At 59.9% G+C, this 27,131-nt stretch overlaps 9 protein-coding genes across 9 annotated transcripts; 3 read left to right on the top strand and 6 right to left on the bottom strand.

Moving 5' to 3' along the window:
• Nucleotides 1-222: 222 nt before the first annotated feature.
• Nucleotides 223-2,702, bottom strand: GGTG_11658 (hypothetical protein). The gene has a single exon (XM_009229549.1). The coding sequence runs from the start codon at nucleotides 2,409-2,411 to the stop codon at nucleotides 465-467; it is 1,947 nt and encodes a 648-aa protein (XP_009227813.1). The 5' UTR covers nucleotides 2,412-2,702; the 3' UTR covers nucleotides 223-464.
• Nucleotides 2,703-3,256: 554 nt separating this feature from the next.
• On the top strand, nucleotides 3,257-7,746 carry GGTG_11657 (hypothetical protein). Its single transcript, XM_009229548.1, has 3 exons — nucleotides 3,257-4,228; nucleotides 4,299-5,207; nucleotides 5,288-7,746. Exons 1-3 carry the CDS (start codon nucleotides 3,379-3,381, stop codon nucleotides 7,405-7,407), a joined length of 3,879 nt encoding a protein of 1,292 aa, XP_009227812.1. The 5' UTR covers nucleotides 3,257-3,378; the 3' UTR covers nucleotides 7,408-7,746.
• On the bottom strand, nucleotides 7,428-8,588 carry GGTG_11656 (hypothetical protein; the record flags this gene model as incomplete). The annotated part of the gene is made up of 3 exons (XM_009229547.1): nucleotides 7,428-7,457; nucleotides 7,675-8,339; nucleotides 8,393-8,588. The coding sequence occupies 3 exons, from the start codon at nucleotides 8,586-8,588 to the stop codon at nucleotides 7,428-7,430; spliced, it is 891 nt and encodes a 296-aa protein (XP_009227811.1).
• Nucleotides 8,589-8,645: 57 nt separating this feature from the next.
• GGTG_11655 (hypothetical protein) lies at nucleotides 8,646-8,958 on the bottom strand (the record flags this gene model as incomplete). Its single annotated transcript, XM_009229546.1, has 2 exons — nucleotides 8,646-8,844; nucleotides 8,939-8,958. The coding sequence occupies 2 exons, from the start codon at nucleotides 8,956-8,958 to the stop codon at nucleotides 8,646-8,648; spliced, it is 219 nt and encodes a 72-aa protein (XP_009227810.1).
• Nucleotides 8,959-10,650: 1,692 nt separating this feature from the next.
• Nucleotides 10,651-15,628, top strand: GGTG_11654 (hypothetical protein). Its single transcript, XM_009229545.1, has 2 exons — nucleotides 10,651-11,574; nucleotides 11,738-15,628. The coding sequence occupies exons 1-2, from the start codon at nucleotides 11,098-11,100 to the stop codon at nucleotides 15,398-15,400; spliced, it is 4,140 nt and encodes a 1,379-aa protein (XP_009227809.1). The 5' UTR covers nucleotides 10,651-11,097; the 3' UTR covers nucleotides 15,401-15,628.
• GGTG_11653 (hypothetical protein) lies at nucleotides 15,508-19,434 on the bottom strand. The gene is made up of 5 exons (XM_009229544.1): nucleotides 18,181-19,434; nucleotides 17,605-18,059; nucleotides 17,265-17,544; nucleotides 16,633-17,118; nucleotides 15,508-16,548 (listed from the first exon to the last, which is right to left on the bottom strand). The coding sequence occupies exons 1-5, from the start codon at nucleotides 19,379-19,381 to the stop codon at nucleotides 15,668-15,670; spliced, it is 3,303 nt and encodes a 1,100-aa protein (XP_009227808.1). The 5' UTR covers nucleotides 19,382-19,434; the 3' UTR covers nucleotides 15,508-15,667.
• A 198-nt stretch (nucleotides 19,435-19,632) lies between these two features.
• Nucleotides 19,633-22,492, top strand: GGTG_11652 (hypothetical protein). The gene is made up of 5 exons (XM_009229543.1): nucleotides 19,633-20,047; nucleotides 20,294-20,624; nucleotides 20,695-21,328; nucleotides 21,396-21,491; nucleotides 21,563-22,492. Exons 1-5 carry the CDS (start codon nucleotides 19,782-19,784, stop codon nucleotides 22,372-22,374), a joined length of 2,139 nt encoding a protein of 712 aa, XP_009227807.1. The 5' UTR covers nucleotides 19,633-19,781; the 3' UTR covers nucleotides 22,375-22,492.
• A 1,081-nt stretch (nucleotides 22,493-23,573) lies between these two features.
• On the bottom strand, nucleotides 23,574-25,399 carry GGTG_11651 (hypothetical protein). The gene is made up of 2 exons (XM_009229542.1): nucleotides 25,099-25,399; nucleotides 23,574-24,987 (listed from the first exon to the last, which is right to left on the bottom strand). The coding sequence occupies exons 1-2, from the start codon at nucleotides 25,168-25,170 to the stop codon at nucleotides 23,833-23,835; spliced, it is 1,227 nt and encodes a 408-aa protein (XP_009227806.1). The 5' UTR covers nucleotides 25,171-25,399; the 3' UTR covers nucleotides 23,574-23,832.
• A 138-nt stretch (nucleotides 25,400-25,537) lies between these two features.
• On the bottom strand, nucleotides 25,538-27,025 carry GGTG_11650 (hypothetical protein). Its single transcript, XM_009229541.1, has one exon. The coding sequence runs from the start codon at nucleotides 26,886-26,888 to the stop codon at nucleotides 25,821-25,823; it is 1,068 nt and encodes a 355-aa protein (XP_009227805.1). The 5' UTR covers nucleotides 26,889-27,025; the 3' UTR covers nucleotides 25,538-25,820.
• Between the last annotated feature and the right edge of the window lie 106 nt (nucleotides 27,026-27,131).

Raw genomic sequence — 27,131 nt, 5'->3', positions numbered from 1 at the left:
CGCGGAGGCGTCGCCCGCGGCGGCGGCGGCGTGCAAGGCGCGGGCCCCCTCGTCGTATTGGTCGACGAGGTGGCCGTCCACCACGCCCTCGCGGCGGATCATCTCCAAATACACGTCGTCCATGACGGGAGAGTAGGGACATGGGCCTCAAAAGTGTATGAAACGACCCGCGGCCGGAGTCGGCGGGGTATCGGGACCATACATCATCAATCTCACCGGAAGCGAGTCAGTTGTGATGTGATTATGTTTATCCATGAGTTTAGGCATCAGTAGGTGCTGATCCTGCCTGTAACCCACAAACCTTTAGGGCCCTTCACAGCGCTATTTGTAACTATGATTAGCGCAAGCGATCCCTCCTATCTTCCCCACTGCATCACTGATATCAACCCCTTTCTTCCATGCTGGCTAGCCATTTCCACTCTTTTACTCGTCCCTCCCTCCATCAACCCCCCACCCGCCAATGTTCAACACATGGTAACACTTTGTGGAATTGTAGCGTCGTAGACGGCCACGTCGGTAATCCATTTGGTGTCAATCCAATAAAAAGTGATGAACACATCCGACAAAGCCGCCAGAACCTGAGCCCCGGTGTAGTCCCCATCCGCAACAAGCGGCGTTCGATACCTTGTTGTTTCCCTCCCATTCACGGGTGTGGCCATTCCCGGCAGAGAAGCGCAGTCTAACCATCCGTCTTTGCAGCTGACTTTCGCGCTGAGATATTGACCCAGACTGGCCGAGGCCAGGGAGTCCCGGACGTCCCGTGACAGATCGGGGCAGCAAATCATGGCCCAGGATAAATCCCTTCCGTCGTGCCCTGATGGAGAAACGATGTATCTGAGAGCGTAGGACACCTTGGCAAGCAGACGCATATCGTCAGCCGAGCAGAAGAGACGGCCGGCTTTACGCTGGCGCTGGAGCTCGTTGCAAAGCGACACGGCAGAGCACAATTGGTCCCCGGCTGGATGTGGGCGCACTCCCTGCGGATAGACTGCTGGCACTTCGTATGATTCGGGGAAGACGTGGTCAGATTTGATGGATTGTTCGTTGATATGCGCATACGCTTCTCCGAGGTCTGCGCAAAGCATGGAAGCCGGTGAGAAGTAGAAGCCATCTGGTTTGAGAAGGAGAAGCGAGTCCTTCATGAGCTTGAAGAGGCCCTCATCCATGTATACATTGCCGAGGTTGTGAGGATACTGGGCGGCATCGACATCCTCCTTTTCAACGAATCTGCGACGGTACTCCTCGCACTGATCCAACGATAGTCCACGGCTGTCCGCAAGCTCACTGTTGATCACGACGGACAGAAAGCCAGGGCATTTCTGAAGGACGTGGGCCGTGTTCTCGGTTGTGTTGGCCTTTTCCCGCAGCAATGACTGAAGAAATCCCGGCATCTCATGTTCGTCGGTATGTTGTCGGGCCTGGCTGGGCCAGTCACGCTTAGGGTCTCGCTGCAGGGCCTTGGGGCGGTGCTTCTTTTTCCCGAAGAGGTGTAACATAATTTCCTCGTCTGTGAGATTTTCGGACGTAAGGTCTTGGAGCAGCTGTTCCGACGCCACTGCGTGGACACTGGCGGGGTCCTCGTCGTCCTGTGGATGCTTGCCTTTGCTAATGCCACCAAGGAAAAGAATGCGGCCGTCGGAGAGACAGAAGCTGTTGATAGAGTTGCATAGGCGTGACAGGAGAAAGTGGTTCTCGCAGGGAACTTGGTCTTTTTCCCAGTAGGAGTGTAGGCCGTCCGAAATCTGATTGCGCGGCACCATTCGTCTGCGGAACTCTGCAACGCAGCCAGTTGGACTGGATCGAAACTGCAGCCAACCTAGAGGGCCAGACCACTGTATGGGCAAAGGCATGGGCGATTTGGGACTTGGCTTTTTTTCGCAGGATTGGAAGCCCAGAATGGAGCATAGTCCAACGAGGTCTTTGCCCACCCACGTCATAGGGACGACGCGGTTGACGAGTTCCGAAGCATCTTGCATCTCATAGAGACCATGGCTGGCGGGGGATATGCCAAGACCCTCCATAAAATTCACCCAGCTCGCTTTGGCTTGAACGAAGTTGGCGCCAGCTTCTTCGTCGCTTATGCCTGCCTTTTCCGGAAATCCACGGGGAAATCCAAAGCGAGGCTTCCATTCACTCTTCGCCAACGAGGAAAGGCTAATGGATGGGGCATAAACTCTTCTCCGAAGCCCGAGAAGGGTCGTGTTGGCAACCTTGGTCTCCCATGGTCCGACAGCTTCCCGGGAAAGACCCAGTCGATACAATCGATTCTGTGTAGCGAGCTGCGTCGCAGCAATATAGACGGTGATGAGGGTAACTATGGCGATAAGTGCCGAACCAACCGACGAGACGGTCTGGAGCCATGAGAAGGTGTCATGAGAGGTGTCGGGGGAGGCATTGGATGTGTCTGCCATTGTTGGTGATTAGGCGTGAAGGTGAACAGAAAATTGTTTGAAGGGTGGCCTGCTGTGAAGGCAATGAGTAAGAGAACCCGAAGGCTTGGGTACTGGGTAGGCGGCTTTTGCGGGCCACGGCAAGGAAATACGCAGGGAGGTCTGTGAACCCAGAAGGAATGGTACGAGTCTGAACCGAAATTGAACAAAGATTGAAAAGCCAGTTGTTTGGTAAATAAGAGGTAGATATGCTCCCTTATGTTTCGCCCAGCGCAAGGCGGAATTGCTGCTATCAAATGGGCTGGCCATTTCTGTTGGCCCAAGGCAGATTTAACGTCCCCAGATACGCAACTATGAATGCAGGGCTCACCACATTGTACCTGAGCTTTCCACTGGATATGTTGGGCATCAATCTCTGGACAGCTCATTCATATGACTCCTCCTCGAATATACGCAGTGAGTTTAGTTGAACGGGAGGCCTCATGGGGGGGAGAGGCTTTGATCGGCGGCTGCCTAGTTGCCTATTTTTTTTTTGCGAGGATGGAGGAACGACACGAATCCCATGTTGTTTTTTCCCCAACAAATCTTTGGCGCTGTTGCCCGGCAGGCTCCCGCATGGAGAGATAAGTTGTGAGTGGGTGAAAGCGCTGTGGTGTTGCGCCACCAAAAGGCGGAGTCAACGCCCGAGAGGGCCGAGATTGTTGCCCAAAGTGCACAAGTTTTTTCACTGCCATGCACCTGCCTTCAGTTTCACGCACGATGACGAAACGATCTCCCAATTCAGCCTATCTATGAGTCTGTCTGCCTTGGAGTCTCATCTTTGAATCGTGTTCTTGGCCTACTCTTTTGATCAGAAATGTGGCGATGGTGTATAAGTTTCTCCATCACCAGGAGGCCGCAAGCTGGGCTGTGTTACCACCAGGCTTGACTCTCCTTGATTTAAACCCTCATCCAGCCCAGTACAGGCTTTTAGTGACAAAATCCATCGATGGCAACAGCAGCACAGGCTCACGCACGCATTTCCACGCTTCCTCATTCTCTTCGTTCTCTCATGTCTCAACACTTCATCGAGATGGATCTCCTCCCTGCACCCGCCTTGGCGCTCCCTGAAGACACAACTCCTGCAGAATCGAGAGAGGCAACGCCCGGCACTGCCGTTTCCACCAAGCCAAGCAGTGTCTCCTCTTCCCCGTGTCCCGACTTGGATGAGAAGCACCCTCAAAGACAGCCTTCATCGCAACAACCCTCTGACCCTGATGTCGCGTCATTGGAGTCTGGCCAGTGTTTGATTGTTCACCAGCCAGTTGCCAAGTCCCCGGCCACAACTCCGCAAATATTGCTTTCCCAACACTCTGAAGCCACTTCAGCTGAGCTCAACTCAAATCAAGTCGGACAGGCGACAGCGAATTATCCAGAAACTCTCGAAATTCCTGACATTCCTGACATTCCTGACATCCCTGACATCCCTGGCATCCCTGGCATCCCTGACAATCCTGACAATCCTGACAGTCCTGATAGTCCTGATAGTCCTGATAGTCCTGACAGTCCTGACAGTCCTGACGCTCCGGAGACTCCTGGTACTCCTGAGCCTACATACCCTCCCTTTGACAATCCATTCCATCACACACCATCAGAGGCCGCTAAAGAATGGGAACGGAGGAAGCAAGAGCACGGAGAGGCCAGCGATGTAATTGACAAGCTCATGTGCTTGGAAGGGCTTGAGGAAGTGAAAGACCAGTTTTTGGATATCAAGTCCAAGGTTGAGCTTTGCAATGAGCAAGGCCGAAGTCTCGGTAATGAGCGATTTCACATCGCCTTTCAGGGAAATCCGGGAACGGGTGAGTACCCTCTGTTGGGATGTGCCATCGCGGATTCTGTATGCTGATACCCACGTGTGCTCTCAAAAAGGTAAAACGACGGTTGCTCGGCTATACGGCGAGTTTTTGCGCTCAATCAAAGTCGTCGGATCCAGCAAGGTCGAGGAGACATCAGGCGCCAAGCTCTGCACGCTGGGTGCGGGAGGCACCCTAAGCATGCTCGAACGCATCATCAAAAGGCACGGGGGAGGGACCCTGTTTGTGGATGAGGCATACCAGCTTACTGCGCCGTATATGGACGGCGTGGGGCGATCTGTTCTCGATGTAATCCTCACCTTCATGGAGAACAACATCGGCATGTTCTCCGTGGTCTTTGTCGGCTACAAAGACGAGATGGAATCGCTCTACGAGCACAACCAGGGCCTCTCCAGCCGCATTCCTCGCTGCATGACCTTTGCCGACTTCAGCGACGCCGAGCTCTGCAAGATACTGGTCGACAGCATCAACAAGCAGTACAATGGCAAGATGCAGGTCGAAGGCGGCATGGACGGGCTGTACATGCGTGTCGCCATCCGCCGCCTCGCCCAGGCCCGCGGCAGCCGTGGCTTTGGCAATGCCCGAGACGTCCACAACTTGCTTGCCAAGATCACGGACCGCCAAGCACGACGCATTTCCAATGAGCGGAGAGAAGGCAAGCATCCGGACCCTCTGCTGTTCACTCAGGAGGACATGATCGGTTTCATGCCGTCGCAAGCAGCTGCGGAGAGCCCGGCGTCGACAGAGTTGATGAACCTTATCGGGCTGGAATCGGTGAAAGAGAGCGTCCAGAGCATGATCCGAATGATGCAGCTGAACTACCGCCGAGAACTGAAAGAGCTGAAGCCGCTCCAATTCTCCTTGAACCAGCTCTTTGTCGGCGCACCGGGAACGGGGAAGACAACGGTAGCTAAGCTGTATGGGAGTATTCTCGCCGACATCGGAATTTTGAGCAAGGGTGATGGTGAGTAGGCTCTCTGACTGTCCGATTGACCGCTAGCCGTGTGGCTACCATGTTGCTAACCATCTTTGTGCGGTAATTAGTTGTGTTGAAGACCCCGGCGGACTTTATTGGCGAATGCCTGGGCAAGTCGGAGGCCAAGACAAGGAAGATTCTGGAGGCGACCGTTGGCAAGGTTTTGGTTATCGACGAGGCCTACATGCTCGACGCGGGTGATGCCAACAAAGACCAGGACAAGTTCAAGACCGGAGTCATCGACACCCTGGTTGCCATGGTTCAAGGCGTGCCCGGTGAGGACCGCTGCATCATTCTCGTGGGCTACGAGGACAAGATGAGCACAATGTTCCAAAACGTCAACCCCGGACTGTCGCGACGCTTCCCCATCAACAACCCCTTCCGCTTCGGAAACTTCGACCTTGCTCAGCTCCAACAAATCATGCGGAAGAAGATGATCGAGCAAGACCTCGAGGCCACGGCGGAGGCGCACGAGGCCGCTTCGGACGTCCTGGAACGGGCCCTCATGCGCCCCAACTTCACCAATGCAGGAGAGGTCAACGGCGTCCTGTCGGTCGCCAAGATGCGCTACGAGCTCAGGCAGTCGGCCCTGCCCGCCAGCGAGCAGGCCTTCGACGGCAAGCTGGAGCCCCAGGACTTCGACGCGGACTTTGACCGCGGCTGCCGCGACGGGATCGACAGCCGCCGAGAGCTCGAGGGCAGGGTGCAGGACAGCATCATCACAAAGCTCACGGGCTACCAGGCTCGCTCCCTGGGAGCGAGGAGGCAGGGCCTCAAGCCGAGGGAGCAAGTCCCGACAAACTTTGTGTTCAAGGGGTTCCCGGGCACCGGCAAGACCGTTACGGCCCAGCACATGGGGAAGATCTTCTACAACATGGGCTTCCTGGCCACGCCGGACGTCATCGAAGTCTCGGCCACGGACTTGCTGGGGCAGTATGTCGGCCAGACATGCCCCAAGACTCGGAAGGTGCTGGAGAAGGCCGTTGGCAAGGTGCTCTTCATCGACGAAGCGTATCGCCTGATCTACGGCCAGTACGCCGCCGAGGCCGTCGAGGAGATGATCCAGTTCCTCGCCAAGCCGTCGCACGCAGGCAAGATGGTTGTTATTCTCGCGGGGTACAAACAGGACATGCACACGTTGATGAAGCTCTGGCCGGTCCTCTCCGGTCTGTTTCCTGAGGAGATTGTCTTCGAGAACCTCACGCCCGAGGAGTGCATCACCCTGCTTGTCCGCGAGCTGGGCCACAACAAAGTTGTCACGAAGGGCAATTTCCTGTGCAACCCCTGCAACCAAAACTTCATTGGGGTCGAACGGCTGTTCCACGCCCTCCAAATCACGCCGGGCTGGGGCAACGCGCGCGACATCAAGTACCTGGCCAAGGAGATCCTCGGCAAGTTCCTGGAGTCTTCCGGACCCGAGCGCCAGTCGGACCGCACGGTCAGCGTGCAGCAGGTGCAGCAATGCTTCATGGAGCTCATCGTCCAAAGGAGAGATCGATGCATGGCACCGACCGCCAACGAAAACATTGCCTTCTCGTCGATGCCTCCCGTCGCGCCGACCTTTGCCGCGCCCCAGGCGGCGCCACAGCAGCCCGCGGCCGACACGTCGATACGCACCGCGGGGGCGGCCAGCACTTCGCCGAACGTCGGCAGCGCCGTCCGCCGCAGCAGCGGCACCGCGTCCAACGGCGCGCACCACCACCACCACCACCATGGCCATCAGGGCCCCCTGGGAGCGGGCGGCCCCGCAGACATCTGTGTCCGGCCCGGGGGCCGACGTGGCGCTGCGGCGGCGGCGACGCGCGAGAGCGGCGTGACCGACCCCAGCTGGACCGAGGTCCAAGCAGGGAAGACGCAGTGGCTACAGACCCAGAGGCAGCGCGAGGATGAGATCCGGAAACTCGAGCGGGGGCTGGCAGCGGCCGAGAAGGCGCTGGCGAGCGCCGGCGGGACCTCGGGGGGCGGAGGAGGCGGCACCGACGGCCTCAATGCGCAGTGCGACGGGTTCCGCGACAGGCTCAGCTCCGTGCAGAGGCTGGTGCAGAACGAGGAGAGGCTTCGGGAGAAGCTGGAGCAGATGAGCCGGTGCGTCAACGGCTACGCCTGGTATCAGGTGGCCGGAGGGTGGAGGTGTGAAGGCGGGGCGCATTTCGTGACGGATCTAGAGCTTAGAGGGCATATGGCTTGAGTTGCCTAAGCAGTGAGCTGTCAGTGATAGTCGTCGCGTTGGAAGGCTGGCTATGGTGGTCGGCTCTTACCGTTGGTGTTAGAAAACTGAGGAATACCAAGGACAGCTAGGGTGTAACGGGGTTGCTTGGAGTGTGGCTACAGGGGAAAAACAGTTCGACTGGGGCGCAACAGGGACACAGGACACATACATTCCATATTGATCAAGAGCAACGAAAGAAAAAAACAAGAACAGCAGAGGCACACGCCCATGTTCTGATGTCAAAACGCTTCCCCGCGTCCGCCGGGGACTGGACCTCGTAGCCGTTGACGACTTAGCACCTGGCCGCACGGCAGCTGGCTGTTGGTGCCTCCAGTAGATCCACAAGAGCAGGCCCGTGATGGGGACGCTGGCCGCGTACAGCAGGATGGCCATGCCGCCCAGATTTCTGCCGGTGACGGCCATGACCACGCGGCGTGGATTTTGGACTGGAGCCTCTGGGCCTTGATGTGCCCTCGGCGATGGCCGGCAGGGGCGTGCTGATGGCCTCGCCCGGGATGGCAAACGACCGCCCGGTGACGCAGCAAAAGTCGCGATCAAGGGTGTAGAGCGGCCCAAAAGAGCCACCGGCGGTCGTTCAGCTGCTTTCTCGTGAGGCCTTGGGTGACGACGGGCGCGGGGCGGCGGCGCTCGTCGTTGCAGGTTGAGCCGGACGGCCATGCTTCCGGCGAGGCCGAGCAGGTGGCCCACGGCTACCATGTTGGCAGCGAGTGAGTTGTACTGTATGAGGAGGAGCATGTTGGTCAGCAGAGCGATGCCCTCGCCTTCAAGCAGTGCCAGATGCTCGCCGGTAAGCCCGAGCGCCGTCTTGTAGTAGCCCTCGGCGCGCGAGATGGTGAAGGACGGCTCCGTCCAGCTGAGCACAAGCTCGGCCGTGGCGAAGACGGCAAATGCTTGAAACCTGGCAAGGCCGTTGTCTTGTCGTCAAGGCAGCCACAGCCGACACTCGTGCCTGCCTCCAAGGGATAGAGGTGCTTGAGGCAGGCCTCAAGGAGCTTTCTGTCCATGATGATGATAGGAGCAAAGAGCTCGCAGTGTCCGAAGTAGACATCCATCAGGCGGCTGGCCTCGTCCCTGCTGGGCAGCGGCAGCGGCACCTTGTAGGGCGGCGCATGGAGCAAGGGGCCGAGGTCCGGCGGCATGCAACCCTGAGAGACGCAGTTGTTGGACTCAGCGGGGAGCGAGCCCATCCAGGGCTGCTAGCCACCATGCCCCGAGGAGGCGGGACGAGGAAGCTCGATGATGTCGTTGATGAACTGGGTGGCCAGCAGCTCGGCGACTTCCTCAAGGCCGCCGGGGTGGGCGGGGTGGACGGCAAAGGAGGGGCCGCCACCGCCATCACCTGCGAGTTTGGCCTCGAGAAAGGCGACGCGGTCCTCCAGGCGCTTGGTGTAGTTGCTGGGAGCGGTTATTGGCTCAGCTCAATGGAGATAGAATCCGGGCACTTGACTGAAACCCAGTGGGCTGGAGCACAGTGGGGATGGCTACAGACCCAAGAATCACAGAGATCATTTTTTGCATATTGATGCTTCTTGAGTAGACCACGCATCCTGTGTGAAGTATCACGCTTGGCGATACCGGATTGGGAAAGTGGCATGTCTTGTTCTGGCTACGGCTGGTGCAGAATACCCGTGGGCGGTCCAGGTCTATCCATCGGGGTGGGCCGTGCACTCACGTGCCTGGGACCCACCTCACACACATCCGGATACAGCCACCAGACTCTTTCCCTTAGAAATAAACGGTCAAGTCCATGAAATCACTACCCGTAACTCCATCGCAATCCCGGATACATGCGTTGAAGACGTGGCTGGAGTGGGAGACAAACGGCGCCCATCCAAGGAAGCCTGCTCTCCCTCGGACATGAGAGCCGAACTAGGTACCTACTCAGATGGGTGACAACTAGGGAACCCTCGGTGTTGTAGTGATTTTTTCTGCCCCGTTCCGTCCGTCTCTTCGTTTGCTTCTTCTTCCACTTCAATCGGAAATTCTCGTTCTGAAGAATGCGCAGTCTCCGCGCCTTGGCGACGCCCGTGCAGAAGCCACAAACGGCTCGTGCGCCCCCATCCTCTGCCTCACCCCCTGGTCTGAGCGCACCCAAATGAGGTTCCATTTGACGCCATGCACCTCCTTTTGGCATGCTTCCACGCAGCAGGCCGTCAGCAAGTCGCACCTCGTCATCCGTTGGTTGATATCTATCTGCCCGCCTTGTGATACGTCCTGTCTGCAGAGAGCCGTCTGGTGGCATGCCCAACCACCCAGCCGCGCCATAACGAGCTCACCGAGGTCAGAGCTCCCTTCTCTGTAGCGCCAGGATCGGGGCACGAGCGCAGCTTGACCGAGACAGCACATAGCACATGCACGACCACGCACACTCTCCAGAGGCGGTAAGACAGAGAAAAAGAACTAGCAGCCGCTATCTGGGCTTGGGCTGTGCCTCCTCTCCTGTTATCACAACAGGCCTGGGGCCAGGAAGCTCCTCCTAAGCTACCACGTCTCTGCTTTGACATTGGCACACTCGTTCGTTCGTTTCTTGTGGCTTAAAATAGGGGGGACGACGTGCCTGAGCGGGAGCTTTATCGACCTAGGCTCAGCTTCGTCGGCAAGGCCCCTGCTGAGCAGGACACCAAAAAAAAAAAAGTCGCTAGCGACGCAGGCCACGACGCAATTCCGTGCCATGGCGTGCTCCAGCCCTGGACCGTCCCCCCGCTAGGCACCGACTCGACGGCGTTGGGGCCGCTGTACTAGCCGGGATACCCCTGTCGCTCGCTTTTTCCCTCTCTCGCTTCTCAGCCTGATCCGGGGTATCCCATCCTCACCTCTGTTTGCTGCTTGCTCTTGTTTCCACTGTGTTACCGTGCGTTTCTTTTGGTCCTCTGCCTGTCGGCGTCTAGCTCCTACCCCTGCTCGGGATTTGGTCCGTGTACCTTGGAGGCTAGTCATGGGTTGGGATGGTCCTCGCGGTGGTGGACTCGCCCGCCCTCGGCTAGAACGATGGTCCAACACCGCGTGTAATATTCACCTCGTTTTCCTTCTAGTCGTGCCCGGGTACTCGCTCACGGGGGATGCCAAGAACAAACGGACGAAATTCTCGAGAAGCCCCAAGCGGAAACGTGGTGATCGGTTGATCGGCTTCGCCAGAATCTCCCATACCCCTTCAGCTTACACCCCATCCACGAGCATATACCCAGCGCAAAACTCTCCAGCCATACCGTAAGCTGGCACGATCGGAGGATCGGGTTATGATAGCGCAGGCCACAGATACGCTCCTGCGCCCGGAACAGCGCGCTGCTGCTGCTGCTGCTGCTGCGATGCCGATCAACGACGGCCACGGACGATAGCGACCGCATGCCAAACTGACAATTCCAGGCCCGAGCGAGCGAGCGAGCGAGGGGGGCGTGAGCGGTAGGGAGGTGGGAGGCGTTTGTGTCTGACCACTACGTAATTCCGCGCAGTGCCGAAGCGATTAGTGCGTCGAGGAAGACGGAACGCCCGAGGGGAAAAAAAAGAAGGATCTAAAGCAAGATTCCCAGTTTCAGATCCTTCCCGTTCTAAAGCTGCTTTTCCCGAGGGAGAGACGTACGACAAACGACAGGGGCGCGGGGACGAGACAGAGGAAGAGAAGACGAAGGAAGCAGCAAACGAAGCGTCAACATGGACAGCAGCCTAGAACCAGGGATCCGAATCCAGCGGTCCGTCTCTGTCACGTCAGGGCCTACCCAAAGGGGCACATCCTCCTCCTCCCACCGCCACCACCTTCACAGCGGCGGCCGAGCCCGCGCCACCTCGTCAGCCTCCATGTCGGACACCGTGTTCGAGAGCATAGTTGGGGGCGGCGGCGGCAGCGTCAAGAGGCGCAGGCACCGCTCGCTGCCCCACGGCACGCCGCTGCAGACCATCGCGGACGACGGCGGCGGCTGCGACAAGGACGCGGCCACGGTGACCACGGCAGTGGCGGCGCCGGCGCGGCGAGCGGGGTCGGTTGTGCTTCCGTCGCCCAGGAGCTCGGTGCTCCCGGGGCCCAAGGGCCACGAGGCAAGGATGCGCATGATCGTCAAACAGCAGCGCGAGGTCCAGGAGATCCGTGAGCTCGCCGAGTTTTTGCGGAACAGGACGCCACCGCCAGAGAACGTGCGTTTCCTCCTTCCACCACCCCTGTCCCCCGAAAGAAGAATGGAGGGGGAAAAATGTTGAGGGGGTGATGTTGGTGAAACGAAAGAGAAAAAGCGTAACGTCGCAATATCAAAACACAACTAACATGGGAATCACCCACCACCACCTCCTCCTCCGGCAGTTCATGTCTCGGCCCGACGACGCAATGTCAAGCAGGTCCGCATCGCCCGAGCCGCCCAAGAGCCGGTCGCAGCTGGCGCGGCGGTGGTGCGCCCTCAAGTCCGTCTTCGCCCTGCGGCGGCGCAAGGCGCACAAGGACGAGCAGAAGCGACGGGCGCGGCGCGCCTCGGCCGACCTGGCCCCTACCGCCGTCGCCACCACCGCCATCGCCCACCCGCTCCCGAGGAGGCCCAAGACGGCACAGTTCAAGCTTCCCGACTCGGCCGTCGCGGGCACCACCATCGCGGGCCACCGCCACATCGCCATTTCCATCCCCGTCCAGCACTCGCACCTGGGGCCCGAGCCCAAGTCGCAGTACCCCATCTATGCGCCGGGCGAGGACCGCGCCGGCGGCGGCCTGTTCCTGTCGCCGCTACACGCCCCCGCTGCCGCCGCCGAGCTCGACGCGGCGCAGCAGGACGGCGGCACCCCGTGGCTGACGGCGCTCGGGCCCGTGTCCGAGGGGCACGAGTCGGGCGACGACGCGGCGTCGCGCAGCCCGCTGTCGAGCCCGGGCTACCACACCCCCATAGGCATGTCGGCGGCGACCATCACGGCGACCCCGCCCGCGCGGGTCGTCATGGTGCGCAACTCGACCCCGCCCTCCGATCTGCGCGGCGGCCAAGCGGCGCCGACGACGGCCGCCTCGGAGGCGCGGCAGCACCCGACCGAGCAGCAGCAGCAGCGTGGGAAGGCGGCGGCTCTGGAGGCTCCAGCCCCGCCCGGAAGCCCACAGAGCGACTCCTACTTTACAGCTCCCAACAGCCTGAGCTCGGCGCCCGCGTCGCCTTTCGACATGGGCACCTTTGGGCCCGGTAGGACCGGCGTCCGCTCCACACTAGGCGATAGGAGCGTCTCGATCGACAGGCTGCTCCACGGCGACGGCTCCGACGAGGAGGTGCACGAGGATGAGGACGCCGCCGCCGCTGCCTCGGACCCGCAGAAGCGCTCCAACACCAACCGCAAAGGCGAGGCGGGTCACCACCGACGGCGCTCGTCCATGGCCTCGCGCCAGTCCATCGCCGACAGCATCCTCACGGACGGGACCGAGCCCGTCATCATGACCGACATCCAGACAGTCCGCCGCATCTCGAGCAGCCCTTCCGTCGTGCACCAGCGCCTGTCCGCGGCGGCCCCGCGCCACAGCCTCCCGCCGGGGCTGGCGATCCCGCCCCTGCGCGGGAGCGAGTACGGCGGCGGCGACGTGCCCGTGACCGCGATCCGCCTGCTGCCGTCCCCCGTGTCCAGCAGCGGGAGCGACGATAGCGGCCAACATAAGCTGCGGCGCATGTCGCGGGACATACGGAACTCGCCGCCGCTAGGTGACGACGGGGTGCCGGGGACGCCAGCGTCACAGAGGACCATCAGGCCGCAGAGGCAAGCAGAGGACGAACTCTACGTGGATGCGCCTCAGGGGTTGGACAGGAGCCCGCTGACCCCGTTCCCGATAGAGACCGGGTTTGTTGAACAGGCCGAGGGAGGGTCGGGTGAGGGCGGGGACGGCGCCGCCTTCTTCGCCTCGTCCTCGGGCGCCCGCGTGGGCCTGAACCTGGTCATGACCGTCAGCGCGACTGAGGCCACGACGCCGCCGGGCAGCCGGGGGTCGCTGGCGGCGTCCGGCGTGGGCTCGTCGCGGCATTCGAGCGTAATCGTCACCAAGAGGCTGCCCGAGTTTCAGCTGCAACCGGCGCCGACGCGGCTCGCGCGAGGCAACGGCGAGTCGGGCACGGCGACGCCTGGTCTGACCCAGTCTCCGGCCTCGCCGGCGCGCCGGACCAAATCCCTTAACCTGGCCGCCAGACACCTCGTAGTCGGCGGCGGCCCTCCGTCGGCCGTCCAGCAGCGGCACCTGCTCGCGCCGACCTGGCCCGCGGGCGACCAGCCGCTCCCGCCCACGCCATCGAGCGGGCCCACGCCGCCAGACTCGCCCAAGCCGTCCAAGGCGGCTGCTGTCGCAACGGAAGCTCCCCCAGCCGAGGAGCCGGCGGCAGCTGTGCCGCTGTCCGTAAATCACTCTCAACGGCGGTCCAGCGCCCCTGTGTCAGAAGCGGTCAAGTCGACTCAAGGCTCTGCTCGGAAAGTCTCGGCGCAGCAGCAGCAGCAGCAGCAAGAATCACCGCAGAGCGCACGCAAGGAGCAGGGACAACATACCGAGAAGCCCGAACAGCCAATGGACCGCATCTCACTGTCGCGCCGCATCGAGCGCCGCAAGAAGATCGCGGCGGCCGCAGCCGGCGCCCGCCAGGCCGAGGTGTTTGCCGCCGTGGCCGCGACGACGCAGGCGCAGCAGAAGCAGGCCGAGGAGAAACAGAAGCAGCAGGCACAGCAGGAGGACGAGCACGAGCACGATGGGGGCGCCAACCACTTCTACCACCACCACTGCCACCACGCCGCGCCGCGGGAAGGCAGCCTGAACCGGCAGCGGCAAGCCAGCATCCCCCGGTCGGCCTCGCTCTACTCGGCGTCTTCCTACGGCCGTCACCACCAGCAGGAGCACCACCACCACCACCGAAACCCCACGTCGGCGTCCGCGGCGGCGGCGGCGACACTCCTGACGCCGGGGGAGCGACGGGTCGAGGAGATGGAAAGGCGGGTGCGACTGCTGGAACAGACGGGCGAGGCGTGGCTCGGGGCGCTGGTGCCGCTGATCGAAAGCCTGGGCCGCACGCTCGAGGCGCAGCGCGCGAACCAGCAGATCGAGGACTACCGCCGACGCCGCCGCATGAGCAGCAACAGCAGCGTCGGGGAGTGGAGGCAGCCGCCACCGCCAGCCCCGGACGCCGCACCGTACGGGTCGCAGAGGGAGCGTCGGCGGCAGGCGAGCAGGTCCGAGAGGCCAAAGACCAGCGGCGGCTTCGAGAGCTACAGCCGGGGCAGCAGCAGGTCCGTTCGGCAGCCCGCCGACGAGGCCGACGGTGAGTTCGCCGTCCGCGACAGGGCGGCCTCGCTCCACCACCCCAAACCGCCGATATCGAGCTACTTTGGCCTGCCGCCGTCCCCAGCCGAGCGCGAGCACATGGACGCCGCGGCGGTGCGGGCGCGGAGGCGCAGCACGACGAGCACCAGCAGCAAGCGGACGGCGGTGCTCGTCGGCGACTTCGAGGACGAGGTCTCGCGGCGCCTGGGGCTCGAAGACGACGCCCAGCAGCAGCAGCAGCAGCAGCAGCAGAGCCAGCGCCCGCGGTCGCACCACGGGTGGTCGCGCCAGTCGAGCCAGGGACCACTACCGCGCGGCAGCAGCGCCGCCGCCGCGCTGGACGAGGCGAAGCGCACGTCGCCGAGCGTGCGGTCGCGCCGGCCGCAGCAACAGCGGCCCGAGACGTCGCACAGCAGCCAGCGGCCCAAGACGGCGTACGGCCACCGCAGGGAGCTGTCTGGCGCTTCCGCCTTCTCGGCCGCCTCGTCTTCGCGCCTTGAGCACCACAGCAGCGGCGGCGGCGACGGCGGCGGCGGCGGTAGCAGCAGCAGGACGCGTGAGCGGTACGACGAGGCGGGCATCGACGGGCTCCACGCCTTGGCGCCGCTCATGAACGAGCTCACGGGTCACGGCGTCAGCCTGGAGTTTTACCCCAAGGAGCCGGTGCGGTTTGAGGACGAGTATGAGGGAGACATCTCTCCATACTAGATGGTAATGGTAATGCGACGAGACGGTTTAGACGGAGAGGATCGGGGCTTTGCTTTTGTTGTTCTTTGGTATACAAAAATTCACGCTTGGAAGGAACACCCGCGACGCGTCGATGCAGCAATTTTCTTTATCACTGATGGGCATCACGTAAGCAAGCCAATATCGATTTTGGAAATGATAAAAAGAGATCGTAAATACCGCGCAATTTACCCAATTTCTCGTTTGTTACCCCTCAATATCCTGCCTCGAGCACCTTGAATCCTCACTTCACTTTTTGGTCTTGCTCTTCCGCGACTTCTTCTTCCTTGTCTCCGGCGGCGGCTCGTCGTCCTCCGAAGACTCCTTTTCGGAACCGTCTTCTAAGCCGGACCCCGATTCATCGTCCGTTGACCCGTTGGAGCCTCCGGATCCGGAATCTTCGTCGTCCGAGTCGTCTTCACTATCCTCAGACTCTTCCTCAGATGAGCACTCCTCGCTCTTCTTCTTCGACCTCGACTTGGCTTTGGAGGCCCCAGACTTGCCCTTGCCCTGATCTTTTCCCTTGGACGAGCTGCTCTTCCCCTTGCTCGACGACCCGTGCCTCCGTGACGTCGAGCCCGCCTTCTTCTCAGACTTCTTCCCTTTCTTGTCCATCGGCCAGCTCATAGTCCGGCCTCCGATGCCGTCGTCTCGCACCTCGTCCTCCAGCGCCCTGGAGTGATCCGATCGGCGCACGCCGATGAGGTACTTGTTGAACTCGTCGCTCGCCTTCCAGACCTTTTCGAAGTGCTCCGTTTGTATCCGAGGTCCGAGGTCCTGCCCCTCCCCCTCGGTCTCATCAAAGGCGGCGAGCGCCACGGCGGTCTGGAACGCGTTCCTGATCTGCCGCCCGTTCCATCTGTGCTCGTCCTCTCCTTTTCTCCAGTGTCGGCGAGCAAACTTCATGATCTCTTCTCTATCGAAATCGACTTTGAGCTCGCCCTCGCCCTCGTTGCGCGTCTGGAGAAGATCCAAGTTCATCTCCCACACCTTCAGCGTCTGCTTCTTGTCCAATGGCGGGTAGTAGAGCGCGCAGTGGATGCGAGATCGAACGGCCTCATCGAATGACCCAACGCGGTTTGTCGTGAGAATCAGGATTCCGCTGTAGTACTCGAGTACTCGCAAGAAGACTGTTTGGCACCATGTCAATCTTCTTGGGAGATCATTTTGGAAGGGGGAGCGGCGAGTTATGGCGAAGCCAGGAGTTCACGTACCAGACACCAGAGAGTTCTGCCTGATGTCGCCCTTCTGGCGTGAGCTGAGAAACACGTCGGCCTCGTCCAGCAGTAGCACGCACGACCACCTCCTCGCGAGCTCGAAGAATTTCTCCAGGTTCTTCTCCACTTCCTGCGCCGAGCTGCTCCCGAGGTCGCCGCATGTGATGGGGAAAAGGGGTCTGTTGGCGTTGGCGGCGACGCACTCTGCCGTCGAAGTCTTCCCAACGCCCGGTGCACCGTGAAGGAGCATTATCAGTGCCTTCCCTTTACCCCTTACCACATCAAACTGTCTAGTCTTTGGCTGTAACAGCTTGCCGTTGCTGTCTTTGCCTCCTTCAAGTTTTCCAGCGACGCGGGCATGTGTTTTGACCAGTGCGCGCACAATGTTCTTGTGGCCATCAGGAAGAACGAGCCTTTCGAATCCATCCTTCAGTCCTTCTTTGGCTTGTGGTACATCTTCTATCAAGTCAACGTGTAGAAGGACTAGATGGGGCTATATGTCAGCATCTGTCGTTTTGTTTTCACTTCCACAGCGAGTGTTGGAAAGATCGGTGACACCCGCTGGTTCATGTTGGCAGAGAGAGAGAGAGAGAGAGAGAGAGAGAGAGAGACTGGACTAGGGTACTGACGCCACTTGCGCTGAAGGAGCACATATCCCCAGATTCCGCAAGGGAGGATGTTGATGATATCTCTGGCGGGGAGTGCCCGGCCCTTCGCGGTTGTAGGCATGCTGATGTACGAGTACCAGTCAACCCTCATCGCCCCGTCGTCATCGAACGGTTCTCCGAACTCGTTCTCTGTCCCTTCCTCAACAACCCAACTGGCCGAGCTGTAACGTTCAGCAGGGAGGAGTGGGTCTTGTGCATTTCGGTACGCGGATTTGACATCGACTATCACATCGCTGTCAACCTTCGCAAGGTTAGCATCTGAAAATGAAAGGCAGAAGCAACACTTGGGCTCTTTACAAACCTCTTCCTCTTCTGCGTCTGGTCCACCTTGGGTGAAACTACTCCGGATAGTCAGCCCACGGTACCGTCGGTGGTTGACTCCGCAGAGCTGGGTGTATTTTCTCCCGCGCTCAGCCAGGCGGTTCTCCAGTTCGGCTGAGCAGTATGACAGGGGCACCGTTCTAAGACTATGACCTTGCCAATCATCCACCGCGGCCACCAATCTGCGCCCATCATACGGGGGTTCCCAAAGGACATGCTTGATGCACCGAGCCAGCTCTCCGTCGAACTCGTATCGGTGACAGATAAGGCGCAAGTCCCTTATTTTCCAGGACTTGACGACCTCCCCTGCCGCGTTGTCCTTGGTGCCGACGAAAGTTCTTATTCCGCCTGTAACCTGAGCCACACGATACGCTTGATAGCTTTTGGTCTCCTCCATGTACCGCACAACTTCCATGCCTGGTCGGTAAAGGTAACCTGTTGGTCGCCAGGCGGCGATATCAGCCATCTCGTCCCAAATGCGTCTTGCTAAAATCCCGCCTTGCTTTCGGAACGACCTAAGGATGATGGCTTGGGATTTTCTGTAATAGGCTCTTACCAAGGTAGAGAAATGGGAGCTTGAGGCTGGCGACCGGACCCTCTTGCAGTTGCCGGTAGGTGTCGACAAGATCTTTGAGATCATGATCTAGCAGGTAGACCAGAGAACGCAGCCCCTCTAGCCTAGCCCGCATATCTGCGAAGTCGCTATCCGTATATTTAGGAGGACACAAAGAAGGTAGTTTGGTTTTTTTGTGCTTCATTCCCCGAACGGGTATTGTGAACTTCGGCGCCAGCAGGACTGGGATTCTGTCCATGATTGCCGCGTATTCCGGCTGAAGCCTTCGGAACGCGGCAAAGTGCCATTCCTTTTCTTCCAAGCACGATCGGATTTCCTTTTCGTGGGGAATGATGGACCGGAATGGTGCTGTGTGATTGAAATTGAAGTCTCCGAACCCCTTTTTGTAGCCGATGTCGCGCAACGTCGAAAATAGAGGGAAGTTATTGATTCGAAGTCGGATGGGCAGGAAAGATTCCATGTCGGCGTCGCGACTCTCAGAGTCATCGGCATCGTCTGTGATCTTGGACTTGCCATTTTCGGAGCCACCAGCGCCGTCCACGATCTTGTTGGTGCCATCTAAACATGCATCCGGATCCTCCTCGGCAGCCTTGTTGGGATCTCGGCAGGAGGGGCTCTCTGTAGCCAACGGACCACTGGGCAGAGCTTCTGAGGTCGTGACAATTATATGGAAGTCTACCGAATGCCTTAGGACGTCGAGGGAGCTCACGTCATTCACATAGAGAATGCCAGCAGCCGTTTTTTGGGGGGTGTTTTTCATGACCCAATGCTCATCTTCTGCTGCGACCTCCGACTCTGATGAAGTATCACTGTCGTTGTTCTCCGCCGCTTCTTCACCTAGGTTATCACTGTCGCCTCCTTTTTTCTCGCCAGGCTTTGGAGGTGATTCGGGGTCATGTGGCAGCTCTAGGGGCACTATCGGTAGGCTCATCGCGGTCTGTGTCGAAAGAGACCTTTGTTGCCCGTGTGGCCCTTGTTCCCGTTCTGTGGCCGAAGCTGTGGCATCTAGCTCTACTAGCTGTCTCGAGTCATCCCAAGGGGCTGCTGTTGTTGGCTTGTTCGGGGCCGCTGGGTGCTCTTCGGCCACGGGGTATTGCGAGGCCATCTCGCCGACGATTCTCAACGAAGAAGAACATGAAGGTCTCGGGCCCAGGAACGCGGGGAGGGGAGATGCTTTGAACATTTGTTGGGGATCTTGGACGCATGGAGACAGCCTTTCCTGATGCTAGCCCCTCTTTCGTCGCCTGTTTTGGTATTAGCTTGTATCCACCGGTCGATTGGTCCCTCGCTGCAGCAAACAGGATTGCACTTGCGTTACACATCCATAACAAACGCTACTCCTATTGGACAGGCCGGCTGCCGAAGGGGGGGATGATGAGGGGCTGCGCCATTTTGGTCCAGGGAGGTAAGACTGGCAAGCTAGAGGCAAGGCTCGCAAGGATGCCACAATAAGGGCTGCCTGCGGGCGTTCTGGTGCAGGTGACCCCGCGTCTCTTGTCTTGCGACCTTCGATTGCCATTGACGCGGACAGTCCGCCCACTCTCTGTAGCAAGCTTTAGTCTAGTACCTACCCTGCTGAGCCCATGGCTTCCTCGTCACTCTATCCAACGGCGCAGGGAGATCTAGCCTCATTGCTCAACGAAGGGGAGCGGGCAAAAGAATATTCCGTCTACCTAGCCCACAGATACGTCAACAGTCCACAGACGGACCTGAACCAGATCATCCCCAGATCCGTGAAGGAGCCTCAATCGGAGCCTGCTGCCATCTCCAACGAAGCCGGGTCGCAAGATGCGGTCGGCGACACGACAGCATTACAGTCGCAGTTGGACGGAGGAAATGGAATGGTTCTGTAGGTCACTTCTGCTAAATATTCACATGTGTGCTTTGTCTGTCCTGCCTACCCCATTGTGGGCGGCATGTTGGCTATTATGGCCGGTCAGGTGGTTGGCCGGTTGCGACGAGCCAGGCATTTTAAGTGGCAACGGCTACTTTTTCTGCCTCGGTAGTTCTGCCATCTCCATTGTTGGTCGTGAGTTGGGTGGACATGGTTCAGTCACATTCTACAATGGCTAATGCTTTCTCCTGATTTATAAAGAGCCCCCCATGCATCCGAGCGGCAAGATGTACAGGAAGAGGAGGAGAGGTTCAAAGCCTTCTTGAAGGACTACGAGCGAGGCGCCAAGGAAAAGTACAAGACCGGCATCGATCCTCACGGCAAGCATACCATCCAAGAGCTTTTGGACGTTGTCGAAAGCGCCGTCGACAAGTACCAGAACGCAGACACAAAGGGTCTGTGGGGAAAGGTGCGGCTCGCGTTCAGAAAGCTTGGAGGCAGCGGCGATGTGATTACTGGCTGGCTAGGACTACTACCATCCGAGACCGAGTATCTTTCCGTCATCTGTGGCGGCCTAAAGTTGATCATCAAAGTGAGTAGCTGTAGACCCCCTTTCATAGCCCCGATCTTTCTTCAGGTGCAGAACGCTTACCAAGAACCAGGCAGCGAGTCAAATGAAGAGTGTCGCCGATAAGATTCTTGAGGCACTCTGCGATCTCCCTGCTCTCCTAAGCAGCACGAAACGAGTACTACAGTGTTTCCCAGAACTGCGAGCACACAGCGACGCCCTCTACAAGTCGACCCTTGCCGCCCTAGGGCATATGCTTGCGTACCTCGGTCGCAAATCCGGTCTCAAAAGGGTTTTCAAGGCTTTCTTTCAACAAACCAGCTTCGAGGAGGGCCTAGTGATGAAGATCGGCGACATAAGAAAACAGCGGGACGCCTTCAACAACGAGGCCGACACCTGCCAGAAGGAGATGGCGAAGCGGGTGGAAGAAGCGACAGTCGCCGCCATGAAGAGCGGCGACCAGATCTCACAAGGGGTACAGGCGATGAAGGGGACGATGGAAGTTTGCCTGCGCGAGCAACAGCGGGTCACGCAGCAAAATGATGCTATCATACTGGCCGGCAGGGAGATGCTTCGGCGACAGGACAGTATGGGGCGGCGCCAGGATGATATGCAACGGTGCCAAGACGAAATGCAGCGCGAGCTTGGAATCAGCAGGGCTCTCCAGCAAGAGATCTTAGCTCTCCTCCGAGCTAACCCGCAGGCGATCAAGATGGGGGTAGAAGCACGTAAGCTCTGTGCCCCTGTGCTTGTGGCTAGATGAGGGCCATGCCCAAGCTGACAAGCGCTGCAAAGAAAAACCACTAGAAAGTTGCCAACAGTCGCTCGAGGCGAACCCGGAAAAGCAGAAAGCAGGCCCTTCATCTGAATTGGCCGACGCACATCGTCTCAGTGAGCAACTCTCGGTCTCTGGTACAACCCAAGGTATCCCTTTGCTAACATGCTCGAACCCCTACTTCCAGTCAAGGAGGCAAAAAAGAGGCGGAACTGGCTGCTGAGAAGGCTCGAATACGACGAGGATGCCCCCAGAAAGGACCTCGCGACGAACCTAGGACTGGTCGCCCGCATACCGACGGACGAGCAGGACCGCTGCTTGTACATCATCAACGCCGAGAAGCTGGCCAAGTGGATCAGATCCGACGTGTCGACGGCACTCGTCGTCCACGGCAGATCAAACCACACAGAGCACCGGCGGGCCGGCGCCTCCTTCGTCAGCGCGCGGCTGATCTGGTCCATCGGACAGCTGCGGGCGCCCAACCTGATGCCGCTCCACTTCTTCTGCGCGCAGCACGAGCGTGATGGGCGGCCCGCGGATATCGTCAACAGCCTGCTGGCCCAGCTGCTCGAGCGCTGCGGCGAGGCCGTCGACGTCGCCGAGGCGAAGGACCTAGGCAAGTTCCGCAGCGACAAGCTCGGGGCCGTGTGGAAGCGGTTCGAGACTGTGCTGGACCTGCTACCGCCAGAGGCGACCGTCTTTTGCGTGATCGATTCGATATCAGCCTTCGTGATGAAATCAAGTACGGCCGAGGACGCTGAGGACCTAATCGAGAAGCTGCTCGATCTCGCTCAGGAAAGGCCCAAAAACAAGTGCGTCTTCAAGGTGCTGTTGACTGCTCACAAGCGGCTGGACTCGCCGAGCTTGAAGGACGCAGACGTCGAGCAGATCTCGGTGCCAGTATCCCTTCCCCGGACGGGAGGCCTCACCATGCAAAAGCTGAAGTTTGGGCTGGAAAAGAAGGTCGAGGAGCTGGAGAGTAGCCCTGAGGATGAATGATTCTGCTGATTCAGCACGTGCCATCCAGTGTAATTTTATCATTTTGGCGTTGGAATTTAGCATAGATTCGCTGAACGATGTCGCTGTCCCACCATTCAAAATATCTGATCGCCGCGAATCTGTGTATGACGTTGCCATGCCTCTACATCTGCACTAGATCCGACGACGTCCATAGAAACCGGGCTAAACCTCGTGATATAAGAAGATAGATCGGTTCCCAACACAACCCCCCGGCCATGTAAAAGGCAAGGCCCATCACATCACCAGACAGAGGGGCCAAATCCAACGCCCAAACCACCATGTCCAAGCCCTGGGCCCTCGTCGTCCCCTCGTCCAGGGGCATCGGGCACCACCTGACGCGCCGCCTGCTCCAGCGCACCACCGTCCCCGTCCTCGCCACCTGCCGCCGGGACCCCGAGGGCACCAAGGCCGCCCTCCTCCGCGACCTCGCCCCGTCGCCTCTACTACCCGACGGCGGCACCGCACCCCTGGCCGACCGCCTGCACGTGGCCGTTGTGGACGTGACGGACGAAGGCAGCATCCGCGCCGCGGCCTCGTACGCCGCCGCCGCCCTCTTCCCGCGCGAGACGCACCACCTGCGCCTGGCCTTTGCGCTTCCCGGAGTGCTGCACGTCGACAAGTCGACGTCGGCCGTCGACGCGGCCGCGACGCTCGAGTCGTTCCGCGTCAACGCCATCGGCCCCCTGCTGCTCATGAAGCACTTTGTGCCCCTGCTGCCGCGCGGCGCCTCCTCCTCCTTCTCCTCCTCGCCGTCCGCCGCCGCCGTCGCCTCGCCGGCGCTGGGCTTGCTACCGCGCGTCCCCCCGTCGTCCGCCGCCGCGGCCTTGCCAGAGCCGAGGCCGCTGCCGCTGCACGCCGTCTGGGTCAACATGACGGCGCGCGTCGGGTCCGTCAGCGACAACCAGCAGGGCGGGTGGTACACGTACCGCGCGACAAAGTCGGCCGTCAACAGCCTGACGCGCACCCTCGACTGGGAGCTGCGCGCCCGCACCGCGGCCGGCAGCGGCGGCGGCGGCATGCCCGCCTTCGCCGTGGGCTACCACCCGGGCACCGTCAGGACCGACTTCTCGAGGGAGTTCTGGGAGGCGTCCGAGAAGCGCGGCCAGCTGCTGGAGCCCGAGTTCGCGGCCGACAAGATGCTTGATGTCGTGTGGGGGCTCGAGATGGGCAAGCATAGGGGCAGACTGTGGGACTGGAAAGGGAAAGAGATAAAACCTTGATCGGTCTCCAAAAGGGTGAGAGCACAAAGGGAACGGCTTGGATAGCAAAATGTGCACCTATGTTGTGTAAAATTAAGCCTGTTGTACATGCCGTCCGCTGCGCCAAACAGCCCGCTCGCAATTCGAGAGAAGAAAAAATGCGGCTCTCTGCAATTCTATGTCGGGACACTCCCGCCGTCAAACAAATAATCACACCCCTTCCAAGGTAGGTCAGTCATTATAAGGCAACGTCCTGAAAGGACGCTCCGTCCCCAGGGGTTGTGGCTTTCGAGTCTTCTGGGCCGCCACCGGCGTCCTCGTCAAACGGCCTCGTTGGTGCCAGCGCGGTCGGGCGGAACGGTATGTCCTTTTCCTCGGCCCGGGACTTCTGTTCCTCCTGCGCGGAGGTCTTCTCGGTCTCCTTCTCACTCTCATCGTCGTCGCTGTCTTCCGACGACACGGACTCCTGATCTCCCATCTCCTTCTTTTGTGCGGCGACCTCGTCCTCACCCCCCTGCGAGCCGATCTGCTGGTATTTGTTCTCCTCGCCGCTGTCCCCGGCACCGGATGTGGCAACTACTGCTGCTGCTGCGGCCCCCGCTCCGGCAGCCCCCGCTCCAGCTCCAGCCGGCGGCTGTGGCAGCTCCTTCTGGGTAACGGGCGACGGCGCCTCGGACGTCGCTAGGGTGCCGGGTACGGGCCGCATGGCGTCGAGGTAGAACTTTGTAACGCCCAAGATGCGGCCGTTCTTCTCGCAGGCCTCGACCCACTCCGGGCGGACGACCGGGATGTTCATCTCGACGGCCTTCTCCCACTGCATGCCGCGGCCCTCGGTGGTGACAAAGTGGGTGGTGTCGATGCGCACGCCGTCAACCATACGGGCGCCGACGCGGTCGACGGCCTTGGCGAGGTTCTCGCGCATGACGGCGGGCATGATGCCGGTGGTGATAGTGACGCCCGACAGGTCCGTCATCTTGTGGGTGCGCACCGTGACCTTTTCGCTCGCCAACGTGCCGGCCGTGGTGCGCAGGACCAGGTGGAAGGTGTACTCGGTGTCGACGGCGAGGCCCGAGATCTTTGTGCTGTGCATGTCGAGCGGGCGCGGGATGTTGCCGGCCTTCTGGCCGTTGCGATAGAGGGCGAGGCTGATCAGGTCGGCGGTCGCGAGCTGGACCGGGTCCCACTCGAGCACGACGCTCGTCTGGGTCGCGTTGCGGCATCGCAGGACGGGCTGGGCCGGCTCGCCGGCGCCGAAGGCGTTGTAGATCTGGTCCTGCAGGGCGCGGAAGAGCGACTCTGCCTTGACCTCGGACGCCGTGTTGCGCGACACCATGATGTCCACTATCGAGCCAGACTCGATGTCGGGCGGGAGGAGGATGGACGGGAACTCGATCTAGGCGGGGGAGCGTCGTGTGGTCTGGTCAGCGGGCGGTCTTGGCGTTGAATAGCGACCGGAACTCGACCATCCCACAGCCGTAGACAGTTATGGGAACTTCGGACTCACCAGGCGCTTGTCGGGCGTCAGGAGCACCGTGACACCGGCGTCGACCTTGCCGACCGTCAACGAGACCAACATGATGACGTTTGTGTTTGGCTAACTGGTGAGGCGTTTTCAGGGCGCAGAGGCTGGTTGGATGCGGCGACCAGTCGCTTGCAACGGTGGTTGGCGCAATTAGTGTTTGGTTTGAATGGGGGCCTCTACAGAGCTAGGTTTTGGGTCGTGGCGCGTGTCCTGGATCCAAAATCCATGCCGTCGCGAGCTACGCTTCGACTCTCGTTTTTGGTGGCGTTGTTGGATGCGCGATGCGCAAAGCAGGGGCGGGCATGGCAAGTGGCCACGGTGCGGGCCAAGCTGGAGCTGCCCTACGTAACGTCTGCTTCCAGGGTTAGGGTCTGTATCATTCTGTGATAAATCCAAGAACCTCGACGTGGACGATTGGGAAGGAGAAAAAATTCAAACAAGGTATGGCCATGGGACTGGCTGTTTTAATTATAACTTCAAGTCTCTCTGTATACCGTTACGACTCTGAGTGAAATCTGTTGTGCACCTGTCAACTGTAGGTTGACTTCAGCACGTGGGATGCCTTGCCTGCCACAGCATACCGCCTGGGTATCGAGACGAGAACATATGAAGGGGCTAGCCAAGACTTGGGATGGGAGCGATTCACCTACAGATTTTATTGACGTGTTCCCAGGCATGAGATTTTGTCATCTCAAATCGCCTGCTCATGCCCGTCGATTGAATACCATGATCTTTGCCCAGTCTGGGTCATCCGTATCCCGGAATGATGCGTTCCTCCCTTTTGGTTTTCTATCATGCGATGACCTACCAGAGTCGCTGTCTCTCGGCCCCTTGTTCCTAAACCCGTTGTCCCTAGATCCGCCATCTCTCAATCCAGTGTCTCTAGGTCCCCTGTCTCTAGATCTGCTGTCTCTAGATCCGCTGTCTCTAGGTCTGCTCTTTTGAGGGCTGCTTCTGCTCGGAAACTCGTCTCTGGTGCCCGACCTCGGGGCATAGTTATTTGGTCTCCCTGCGCTGGGCCGGTCGCGGTCATCCACCGCCTCGGGACGCATTCCGGCACGGCAGCCCAGGCGCCCCTTCAGCTTCTCGACCAGCCTAACAAAGTGCGCCACCATCTTGTCCATGGGAAAGTTCGCGATCTGCATCGCCACGCAGGTGAGCTTCACCATGCCGTAGAGCTCGTCGGGATCGTTGCGGTTGGCGTGGACGGGCTCGGGGACCGAGCGCGCGGCCGGCGACGAGGGCTTGGCCTTCCTGCCCTGCCTGTCGTAGCCGTGCAGCTCCAGGGCCTTCAGGAGCGCGACCCTGAGGCGGCGCTCCTGGGTCAGGCGCACGACGGCCCTGGTCTTGACGTCGGTCTCGTTGACGGCCTCGGGCATGATCCAGAGCGGGGTCGTGCGGCTCTTCTCGGCGAACACGTCCAGCAGCTTGTCCACCAGGACGTGCCCCGGCCATTCCATGTAGTGCATGGACCTGTATGGCACGCCGTGGTGCGGGGCGGCCCAGATTCTGAGGCCCGGCACGGGTTCCCATCGGTCCTGTGACGACGGCTGTACGTCGAATCTCTTGTAGTTGCAGGTGAATGCAAGCCCTCGGGCGATCGCCTTTTCCTTGGGATCTAGAGGCTTGGCAGTGGCTTCCATAATCGGGTTGAATCTCCCGGTGCCCCTATGGATCTGCCAGGTGCTCAAGGGAGCTGAGGACCGCTGTTGAAAGCAGAGAAAGGCCGGCGATGGCTGGAAGGCTTTGCGCCGCAGCCCTTGTGCGATCATAATAAGGGCGCGACTAGGATCCAACGAGAGGGATTGTCTGAAACAGCAGGGCTATCATCTCGCCCGATGATAGCTACGCTAGTTGTTTCTTGGTGGGTGCTGGTCTGATTCATCATCTTCGTCTCGACGAAAATGGCAGCCCGCCCTGAGAAATCAAGGGCAAACTCCCGCGATCATATGTGGGGCTCAAGAGGCGGCACGACATGCACGGGCCATGCCCCTGACAAACTGCTGTGATCCCTG

Source organism: Gaeumannomyces tritici (genome assembly GCF_000145635.1).
Source record: "Gaeumannomyces tritici R3-111a-1 unplaced genomic scaffold supercont2.7, whole genome shotgun sequence".
Classification (NCBI taxonomy): domain Eukaryota; kingdom Fungi; phylum Ascomycota; class Sordariomycetes; order Magnaporthales; family Magnaporthaceae; genus Gaeumannomyces; species Gaeumannomyces tritici.
The sequence above is the reverse complement of the archived record's forward strand: the minus strand, read 5'-3'. Positions and strand labels throughout refer to the sequence as shown.

Excerpts from the sequence above, each read along its gene's own strand:
- GGTG_11658 (XM_009229549.1), bottom strand. The coding sequence starts at position 2,411 with ATGGCAGACACATCCAATGCCTCCCCCGACACCTCTCATGACACCTTC.
- GGTG_11657 (XM_009229548.1), top strand. The coding sequence starts at position 3,379 with ATGGCAACAGCAGCACAGGCTCACGCACGCATTTCCACGCTTCCTCAT. Across the intron at positions 4,229-4,298 it reads TCAGGGAAATCCGGGAACGG|GTAAAACGACGGTTGCTCGG; the intron begins GTGAGTACCCTC and ends GCTCTCAAAAAG. Across the intron at positions 5,208-5,287 it reads AATTTTGAGCAAGGGTGATG|TTGTGTTGAAGACCCCGGCG; the intron begins GTGAGTAGGCTC and ends TGCGGTAATTAG.
- GGTG_11654 (XM_009229545.1), top strand. The coding sequence starts at position 11,098 with ATGGACAGCAGCCTAGAACCAGGGATCCGAATCCAGCGGTCCGTCTCT. Across the intron at positions 11,575-11,737 it reads GGACGCCACCGCCAGAGAAC|TTCATGTCTCGGCCCGACGA; the intron begins GTGCGTTTCCTC and ends CTCCTCCGGCAG.
- GGTG_11653 (XM_009229544.1), bottom strand. The coding sequence starts at position 19,381 with ATGTTCAAAGCATCTCCCCTCCCCGCGTTCCTGGGCCCGAGACCTTCA. Across the intron at positions 17,545-17,604 it reads CAGACGCAGAAGAGGAAGAG|GTTGACAGCGATGTGATAGT; the intron begins GTTTGTAAAGAG and ends AACCTTGCGAAG. Across the intron at positions 17,119-17,264 it reads GCTCCTTCAGCGCAAGTGGC|TCCTTCTACACGTTGACTTG; the intron begins GTCAGTACCCTA and ends AGCCCCATCTAG.
- GGTG_11652 (XM_009229543.1), top strand. The coding sequence starts at position 19,782 with ATGGCTTCCTCGTCACTCTATCCAACGGCGCAGGGAGATCTAGCCTCA. Across the intron at positions 20,048-20,293 it reads GGAGGAAATGGAATGGTTCT|AGCCCCCCATGCATCCGAGC; the intron begins GTAGGTCACTTC and ends TGATTTATAAAG. Across the intron at positions 21,492-21,562 it reads GGCCGACGCACATCGTCTCA|TCAAGGAGGCAAAAAAGAGG; the intron begins GTGAGCAACTCT and ends CCCTACTTCCAG.
- GGTG_11651 (XM_009229542.1), bottom strand. The coding sequence starts at position 25,170 with ATGTTGGTCTCGTTGACGGTCGGCAAGGTCGACGCCGGTGTCACGGTG. Across the intron at positions 24,988-25,098 it reads TGACGCCCGACAAGCGCCTG|ATCGAGTTCCCGTCCATCCT; the intron begins GTGAGTCCGAAG and ends TCCCCCGCCTAG.
- GGTG_11650 (XM_009229541.1), bottom strand. The coding sequence starts at position 26,888 with ATGATCGCACAAGGGCTGCGGCGCAAAGCCTTCCAGCCATCGCCGGCC.